General features: G+C 33.5%; 4 protein-coding genes across 4 annotated transcripts; 1 reads left to right on the plus strand and 3 right to left on the minus strand.

The window, feature by feature from the left end:
* Positions 1-2,237: 2,237 nt before the first annotated feature.
* LOC139882974 (uncharacterized mitochondrial protein AtMg00810-like) lies at positions 2,238-3,113 on the minus strand. Its single transcript, XM_071867216.1, has one exon. It carries the CDS (start codon positions 3,111-3,113, stop codon positions 2,238-2,240), a length of 876 nt encoding a protein of 291 aa, XP_071723317.1.
* Positions 3,114-3,292: 179 nt separating this feature from the next.
* Positions 3,293-4,093, minus strand: LOC139882975 (uncharacterized). Its single transcript, XM_071867217.1, has 2 exons — positions 3,624-4,093; positions 3,293-3,515 (listed from the first exon to the last, which is right to left on the minus strand). Exons 1-2 carry the CDS (start codon positions 4,091-4,093, stop codon positions 3,293-3,295), a joined length of 693 nt encoding a protein of 230 aa, XP_071723318.1.
* Positions 4,094-4,614: 521 nt separating this feature from the next.
* On the minus strand, positions 4,615-6,453 carry LOC139882976 (uncharacterized). The gene is made up of 4 exons (XM_071867218.1): positions 5,833-6,453; positions 5,544-5,781; positions 5,009-5,457; positions 4,615-4,692 (listed from the first exon to the last, which is right to left on the minus strand). Exons 1-4 carry the CDS (start codon positions 6,451-6,453, stop codon positions 4,615-4,617), a joined length of 1,386 nt encoding a protein of 461 aa, XP_071723319.1.
* Positions 6,454-9,033: 2,580 nt separating this feature from the next.
* LOC139882977 (uncharacterized) lies at positions 9,034-9,945 on the plus strand. The gene is made up of 2 exons (XM_071867219.1): positions 9,034-9,570; positions 9,655-9,945. The coding sequence occupies exons 1-2, from the start codon at positions 9,034-9,036 to the stop codon at positions 9,943-9,945; spliced, it is 828 nt and encodes a 275-aa protein (XP_071723320.1).

Here is a 9,945-nt window from a genome sequence, read left to right on the forward strand (position 1 = left end):
GTGATTTATGGACCATGATCAGTGTGATGATCAGGGGATGGAAACATGAAGCCTAACATAAAATGATTTCTGTTTCTAATACTAATAGTACTCCATCAAGGTCGTACAAAGAATGATAATATTACCCAATTAACACATCCATGCAGTATCCACCATATATAGAACCCAACTTGACCAATTCACTATGGGGTTTAACTAACTTTTCTAGAACTGGGTCCGGGTTTATGAAGCGGCCCAATCTATGGTCAAGCCGACTTATGTGATCCTTTTCAAGAAACATCTTACGGTCATAAAACAATAACGATATTATTACACATCGAAAAAGGATATTCACCACTCAGGTTAGTGAAAAACACATAGTACCAAATTTAGTTGTTACTTTAATTATACTTAATATAGAATTCTGCAATGTAAGTTTGTCCATGCAACATATAGTATATTGCAGCAACTTCTAAAAGCATTACAAGGTCGCTGCCATCGTAGCTTGCTTCTGGAAATTAAATAGAGTTGTATATCATTTTGAGATTGAAACATAAAGCGCAGAAAAGTTTTATATCACGCGATTACTAATTGGCAACAATTTTGCTTGCTTATTAAGGTTTAACTTACTGCGACATGCATGTTTTTGGTCAATGTGTCTGATAATCTATGTTTGATTGGTTTGTAAGTTATAAGTTGGTATACTTAGAAACAAAATCAAAATCAAATGTTTGACATTAAGAATTGTTTGTTGTTTATACTATGAATATTGAATAATTTGTAGGCTAGGCAGACCTATATTCGCATATCAGTTGAATGAATCACACGTTTTTCTTAGTGTTAATTTGCCCTTTATCGGATGTACCCTAATTTGCCCTCTATATGTATAGTAACCGAGTTCATCATAACTATTAAATTTGTTATATATATGCATGGCCGCTTACTTGATTTCTTGTTTACAATATAACCAGCTAGATCAAATGATAGATTTGATCGATCCAGTTTCAATTATATACTATGTAACTATACAGAAATAAATCTCATTTATAGCATAGTTATTAATTACATACCAAATTGAAGTGATCAGTTAGTTGAGTTTAACCATCAATTAATTTGACTTGATAAACAAAATGACAATTGTCCGCCGGCTGTGCTTTTCGAAAACAACATGTTGGAATTTATAAGAGGAAGTTGGTATATACGTATGCTTAATTACAAACTAAATATACCAAACTCCCACTTAATTAATTATTTCATGCATGTTTTAATACTTTATATCATATGACCAGTCAAATCTCAACTCAATCACGGAACTAAATTAACAAGTTACATTGAAAGATATCAAACATAAAAATAAAAACTAATCATGGATATCCCTCATTTTAATTACTTGAATGTTCGATTCACGAAAAGAGCATATAAAATAATAATAAGTAATCATGCATGGTATGTTTACTTCTATAAAGATATATAAAAAAATGTCAAATCAATATGCCAAATACTTAACACACATTACCTTCAAAACAAAGAAATACTTAACACACATTCTTGAGGAGTGAGTACTTTTATAAACAGAATATGACAATATTACTGCTGTCATAATTCATAAGATATTGAAATATCAACATCAAATTACATGACAGAAAATCAAAACCATGAGTTATATTACACCCAAAGAATAAATGAATCGATAATTATAATCAACTTTAATTAACCAACCGGCCAAAGAAAAACAAATTGAGAGAATCGCATTTGAGAAACGTCTCATGACTAGTTTATTATAAAATACAGTAAATAATTATATGAACGTAACATGAGTTGTTAGAATTCATATTTCAAGAGGAAAGAAATGTATTTTTCATTAACTCTATCTGAAATTACACAGTGAGTACTATATATGTACATTGCTTGATTCGGTTACACAGTTAGAAAGCTTAACAACAGCTTTTCCCGCCTAAATTTACTACCTAACTAACTGAAGTAACGGGCCTGGCTCAGCTAACAGACTCTCTGCCGTCTTGGACTTCGTTTTGGCCCATTATGCAAAACGGTGAGTTTTGCATCTCCTCTTTCCTCTCGATTTCGACCGTTGGAGGCAGTTTTGAATTGCCTTCCTCAACACCCCTCCTCAATTCAATGCTTCCGAAAATGTTTTTCATCCCCAACTTATCTTTCAGGTAATGATGTTGTACTGTTCCCAAAGCCTTGGTGAACATATCTGCTGGCTGTTTTGTTATCGACAGATGTATTGCTTGAATCTACTTGTTTTGCAATTGCTCTCGAACCAGGTGACAATCTATCTCAATATGCTTCGTTCGCTCGTGATAAATTGGATTTGCTGCAATGTGAAGTGCCGCCTCATTGTCACGAAACAACTTCATTGGCTGATCAATTTTCACTCCTAATTTAACGAGAAGTCCTTTCAACCACATCAATTCAGCTATTGTATCAGCCATTACCCTGTACTCTGATTCAGAAGATGAGCGAGACACTATCTTCTGTTTTCGTGATCTCCATGAAATCAATGATTTTCCCAGCTTCACACAATATCCAGTCACTGATCTTCGATTGATGATGCAAGACGCCCAATCCGAATCACAGTAAGCTTTCATCTCTAATTCATTGTTTCGTATCATGAATAACCCTTCTCCAGGATTAGATTTTATGTATCTCACTATTCTGATAGCAGCTTGATAGTGAGATTTCTTAGGTTGCTTCATGAATTGACTCACATGATTGATTGCAAAACATATGTCTGGTCTAGTAATTGTCAAATACAGCAATCTCCCCACCAGTCTCTTGTATTTTGTTGGATCCTTCATCAATGGATCTTTCACTGTATCGACCCCTCCTGATTGCTTTGCTATAAAATCATCATACTCTTTTGTTGTGAACTTGAGATTCTGTTCAAATAGAGTAATGACTGGTCTGGCTCCACTCAAGCTCATGTCATTTATCAGCTCCAATGCATACTTTCTTTGATTTATCACTATCCCATCATCTTCTCTACTCACCTCCATTCCTAGAAAATACTTCATAACACCCAAATCTTTGAGTTTGAAATGTCTGTGCAGTGTCTGCTTCAGTTGATCAATCATGAATGCATCATTTCCTGTTATCAACAGGTCATCCATATAAATGAGCATTATTACTATCTTCCCACCATCTCGCTTAGTGAACAAAGAGTAATCATATTTACTCTGTGAGTATCCAGCTTGTGTGAGAGCATTTGTTATCTTGTGATTCCACTGCCTTGATGCCCGTTTTAAGCCATATAATGACTTGTGCAATTTTCAGATCATGTTGTCCCCTCCTAAATTGCAAGTCCTTCAGAAATAGTCATAAAAACTTCTTCCTCCAAATCCCCTTGTAGAAAAATATTGTAGACATCCATTTGATAGAGTGGCCAATTGAATGTAGCAGCCAATGTAACAACACTCCTGACTGTCACCATCTTGACAACAGGTGAAAAGATTTCCTTATAATCAACACCAGCTTTTTGCTTGAAGCCTTTGGCTACCAGTCTAACCTTATACCTGTCCACCTCACCATTAGCATGGTATTTCATCCTAAATACCCATTTATAGTCAATTGGCTTTTTAGAAGTAGGCAGTGATACTATATCCCATGTATGATTGTTCTACAATGCTAGCAACTCTGATTTCATTACATCAACCCATCTAGAATTATTTGCAGCTTCTGTATAGAAAACAGGCTCAGGAATACCGTCTATCTTAGCAATATAAGACTGATATGCTGTCATGAGCTTAGAATACTGAATAGAATCTTGAATAGGATAAGCACAAATAGTTGAATAATCCTTCATCCAAATTGGTGGTTTAACACTTTTGGCTGGCCTAACCCATACAGGAACTAAAACAGGTAAAGCAGTAGGCATTTGGACTGACTCATGCAACTCATGTGTGACAGGGATCTCCACAGAATGTGGATTTAAGGAAAGATCAAGAGATAGTGATGGATATGTAGCAGAATCATGATCAATGAGTGAAGAAATATGATAATGAGTGATTGTTTTAGAAGATGCAATAGCAAAAGGAAATACAGACGCATGAAAGGTAACATCCCTATTGATAAAAAAAACCTCTCTAGCCATGTTATACAGAATATAACCTATCTGCCTTATAGGATATCCCATAAACACACATAAATCTGATCTAGAAGCAAACTTATCAGTATCAATGGTGGTCTAGCATAGACTAAGCAACCAAAAATCCTAAAGTGTGTTAAGTCTGGCTGCTTATTATAGAGTCTGTAGTATGGTGTATGATTTTTAATGGGCTGTAAGGGAGTCCTATTAATGAGATAGACAGCAGTCAAAATACACTCACCTCAAAACCTAATAGGTATAGAAGACTGAAATCTGAGTGCTCTAGCAACCTCTAGAATATGCCTATGTTTTCTTTCAACAACACCATTCGGCTGGGGATTGTAAGGACATGATTTCTAATGCATGATGCCATTAGTAGTAAACAAATCATGGCATTGATGATTCACAAATTCAGTACTATTATCTGTTCTGACTATCTTGACTGTTTTGTGAAACTATGTTTTAACAAACTATATGAATTGTTTTATGAACCTAAAAGTGTCAATTTTAGATTGCATAGGAAACAGTCAAGTAAACCTAGAATAGTCATCTACCACTGTCGGAAAGTATCTGTGACCTTGATGAGTTGGAACTTTATAGGGACCCTAAATATCCATATGTATAATATCAAATACAAACACATATGTAGTATTATTATTTTTGAATGGTAATTTCTGTTGCGTAGCCTTCGCACAAACAAGATATTGAGAAAGATCACTTTTATTTATAGACAACTGCTGCGAAAATAAGTAGAGTAGACAAGGAATTATTATTGATATGGCCTAATCTATGATGTCACAACTGTAAATTACTATCTAGAGATATAGAACTATGATTGACAACATGAGATGATGCAATATGCTGAGTGATCTTTGATGGTAGATAGTATAAATCTTGTTTCATTTTACCAATCCCTTATACCATCCCAGTTGAGATGTCTTGCATGAGATAAAATTCGAGATAAAATGAAACAAAGCAATTTGAATTTTTTTCTAGCTTATGAACACTTAATAGATTACGTTTGAAACTAGGAACAAGCAAAATATTTTTCAGAGATAGATTTGGTGAGATACTGAGATTCTCTGTATGAGTTATTGATGCATGATTCCCATTTGGCATATGAACATGATTTGATAATGATGAGATACTATGCAAACCATTAGCACATAATGTGATATGATTTGTGGCACCAATATCAACAATCCAGGTTCTATCAGTAACAGTACCTGAATTGGAAGTGGAAGGACCTGTACTCTGAGATGAGGAACTATCAACATGTGAAGATGCAGCAAAAGGAATGGATACAACATTAGCTATGGCAGTAGAAGAGGATTCACCAGAAATCAACTTTATAAGCTGAGCATATTGTGCTGGAGTAAAAGTTGGCGCAGGAGTAAAAGAAAAAAATCAGCTTCTCTTGAATTCACATATATGTTGTTGTTGTTAGAATTTTGACTATTTTGAACAGCATTATGAGCCTGTGTCTTTGATCTAGTAAACTTGAAGTCCTTTGAAAAACCATGGAGCTTGTAACATTCTGCTTTCTTATGTCCACGTATACCACAATAATCACAATTGTCTTGAAACTTCTTCTTGGGAGTAGAAGAGGAAGAATTGGAAGTATTAGAGTAGATAGCATCAACTGAAACTTGAGGAATGCTGGACTGGGAAGAGTGATCATGCTGAGCTTCTTCCTAAATCAACAGGTTGTAACATTCAGTCAGAGATGGTGGAAGATTCATCACATTGATCTGGCCACGAATTGCAAGGTAAGAATCATTGAGTCCCATTAGGAACTCATAAAACTTGACATCCTCAAAATATGTATGGATAATAGCAAGAGAAGCTGGATCAGGAATTTTGAGATCAATGATGCTGTCAAGCTCAGCCCATAGGGAACGAAGATTGTTGAAATAGGTAGATATGGAATCACTACCCTGATTAGCACGAGAAATCTTGTGACGAAGAGCAAAAATCTGAATACGAGGAGCTCTCTGAAAGCGATATTTCAGATCAGACCAAGCTGCAGAAGCATTAGTGAAGAACCAAATCATTCGAGCCAAATCACGATAAACAGAGCGAAAAATCCAGGAAAGCACAAGAGCGTTAGCACAATCCCACTGATCATGATAATGTGGATGAAAATCCTCCTTCTTGCAGGTGCCATTCAGGAAGCCAATCTTATGTTTTGTGAGAACGAAGTTGAAGACGTTCCGGCTCCAATCACCATAGTTAGCAGCACCGGTGAGAGGCTTGTCAATCTGAATCGAAAGTGAGCTGTCAGTAGGATGAAGATAAAGCTGATGACCAAACATAATCTCAATAACGCCGTCACCAAAACTAGAACCAGAGGAAAAATTCGCCATTGGAGACGAAGCTTTTGAGCAGAGTAAAAATGGCGGAAAAATTTGCAGAAATTGTTTTAGTCTCTAATAACCATGTTAGAATTCATATTTCAAGAGGAAAGAAATGTATTTTTCATTAACTCTATTTGAAATTACACAGTGAGTATTATATATATGTACATTGCTTGATTCGGTTACACAGTTTGAAAGCTTAACAACTTTTCCCGCCAAAACTAACTACCTAACTAACTGAAGTAACGGGCCTGGCTCAGCTAACAGACTCTCTGCCGTCTTAGGCTTCGTTTTGGCCCATTACACAAAATGGTGAGTTTTGCATCTCCTCTTTCCTCTCGATTACGACCGTTGGAGGCAGTTTTGAATTGCCTTCCTCAACATGAGTCAAAAATTCGATCAATCAATAATTATTTCCTCTTTCCAGCACTGCTTCTTTGTGATTGTACTCATGTAAGCTTTTGCAGTTCAGATGTTTAAACGAGCCATTTTTTCAGGGATAATGGTGCTTTTTATTTTTATGGAAAGCTATAGTGTAAATGATTCTCATACGGATAATTTTTTTTAATTGCAAATTCACTACAATTCAATTGTAAATTGAATTGTCAAATCAATATCCGACTCATGGCGTTTTATTAACGAATAGTAATTTGACACATGTATTTAAGAATTTTGAGTTTATTTAGGAATCAAGATATAATTTTAAGTCCATGATATTTTTTTCCTATTCTAATTAGGAAATCAAAACACAATAAAAATATAATGATTTCTAATAAAATTCTACCGATTACTTTTTTCTAATATAATAATTTTACCCTAATCAATTTCCTATCTATTATTTAAAAAATTATTTCTAATGAAATTCATATATTATTTTTTCCTATTCATAATTAAAATGTGCATATCTTCTTGGTTTCTATTCAAATGGGCGTGTAATCAAAAAAAAATTATTCCTAATTAAATTATAATATATATACTTTTAATTTTTTATTAAACTATTATTCCTCATAAAAACCATCATATAATTTTTTTAATTCTTAATTAAAATGAACATATGTTATTTTACAAACAATAGGAACAACAAAATTGATTAGCTGCAATTATAAATTTTATTATGAAATCAAATCTTGATATATAACCTTTACCTTTTATTATGTTTATTATTTTTAAAAATAAAATAAATTTTAAATTTAATAGGATTGTAGAGTTTTTTCCGAGACATAGGATTGTAGATTTTGAAAACAAATCAAAACAATTATAACTTATATAAAGTTAATATAATTCTATTTTGATATAATATTTTACATAAATTTAATAATATTTAATACAAATAATTATTGTATAATTTTTTATATAATATATATTTAAATTATTAATTTTTGAATGTATGGATTTTTCGTCCAACGGACGGGCTCACTGACTTGTTAAAATAAATGGAAAGATTATCATATATATATTATATATAAATCACCAATAGTTGGGAAAATATAACAATATAACATATGTTTAAAACAATCTTGTCTAGATTTTTTTTTTTTAATCAAAAACACTTTCTTAGACAAAGCAATTTGCAAAACCCAAATCTCAAATTCATTCTCACTTCTAAAAGTTTGCAACAGCCAATTACAGTTTATGGTATTTTCAAGTTTTTTTAGATTTTAAAGCCCAACGAAACTTTTTAGTGGTTTTATTAAGTTACATTATTGAAAATTAAGGACTGAAGTAGTTAGTGAGAACTAATAAAATATGAAGATAAAATTTTGATGCATGCGTGAAAATTAATTCAAACTTATTTTCTATTTGATCCTTATTATTTTCTATTTGATCCTTATTGGATTAGTTTGTTATAATTTTATCTCTAACGTTTAAAACATTACTATACAGTTAATATAAATTAACAGTTATTTGTTACTCGGTTCAATATATGTTTTTCAAATATTCAATTTTGTAATGAAATCACTAAGAAAGGAAGATGAAATTGTAAAGGGATATAAAAGAGAAGGGAGAAGGACAAGTAAAAAATTAGTACAAATATTTTTGTATTTTATTATACGGCAAATGTGCATATTTTTATAGTGATAAAAAACATAACATGCCATGTTCATATTCAATGAAGAAATAAATGGCAAAAGAGTAACATTATTGAATGTAATTACAAGATAAATACAACAAATGATCACAAGTTAGAAATGTTATTTCTGAGATGCATTCATATAACTAATAAAGTAATTTATAACACTCTTCTTGAATGTACAATCATCAATAACATGTCTCAGAAAAAACTCTATCAAAGAAAATTCAATAAAAAAACTCTATGAAGGAAAAAATCTTAGTCGGAGGGAACAAAGAGTACTCGCCTCCCATACACATGAGAAGCTGTCTCTTTAAAACCTCACAAAAAAAAACTATTTGTTCCCTCCAAGGAGTACCCGCCTCCCATTTCGAACCATTATAAGTAATTGCTCATGTCTTCTTATGAGGAATTTTATTCTTGGAATCAAATAGCTGTCATGCTTAGACGTGGCATACTTTTAAAGACATTAATTCGAATTAGATTATTTCTACTAGTATGTGGAGAAGGTTGTAGATATGGCATCGTTTTTGAAATTTCAAGCATTCGATGTGAATCATTGGAAAGCAATTGGGTTAATCTCGGTGCATTGGATTAGGGAGAATCTATTTCTATTGAATTTTGGATTTGAGGATGGAAAGCATAATGCGTTGAATGGGGGTTCTCTGACGTTTAACAACAGACCATTGTTGTTGAAAGAATGGAAGTCGAGTATGGATTTTGGTATGGATGTTGTTAAGAAGGTTCCGGTATGGATCAAATTGCCTATATTGCCTTTGGTATTTTGGCAGCCATTGTTCTTTAGCAAGATTGGTAGTGTCTTGGGCAAACCTTTGATTGTGGATCAGGTGACGACTCAACAACAACGATTAGGGTATGCTCGTATCTCTGTAAAAATTGATATCAATGGGCCTTTTCCTCCATCTGTTAAATTAGTTGATGAAAGAAAATATGAGTATGTGCAATGGTTGGAATATGAATGGATATGTGTCAAGTGTTCTAACTTCCAGAAACATGGGCATAATGCTGATAAATGCAGAGTGGGACGCCAACAGGTTAATAAGAAAGGAAAAGCTGTTGTTTGGTAGAAGAAGAAAGAAGTGGTGGTTGTTGCTCGTTCATCAGTAATTGCAGTTCAGGAAGGTGTGAGTCCAAAGGCAGTTGAGGTTGTTCTTAAGAGGGAACAAGTTGTTACACCAGTTTATGTGCCTGTGGTGGAAAGTAATGGTATGATCACTAAAACCTCTCAAGGTGATGATGGTTGTTTTGAATCCAAGGGTGATGGATGGAGCTCTGTCATACTAAGAAGAGGGTTGAAGTCTAAGGGTTCTAAACCATCATTAGCTCCCAGAATTATAATTCCATTGGCTTCATCATGGCCTGTTTCTTTCTCTGAGATGTGTGCCAATGGAAATGAGGGGGGCTGCTAG

Source organism: Rutidosis leptorrhynchoides, unplaced genomic scaffold (assembly GCF_046630445.1).
Source record: "Rutidosis leptorrhynchoides isolate AG116_Rl617_1_P2 unplaced genomic scaffold, CSIRO_AGI_Rlap_v1 contig331, whole genome shotgun sequence".
Classification (NCBI taxonomy): Eukaryota; Viridiplantae; Streptophyta; class Magnoliopsida; order Asterales; family Asteraceae; genus Rutidosis; species Rutidosis leptorrhynchoides.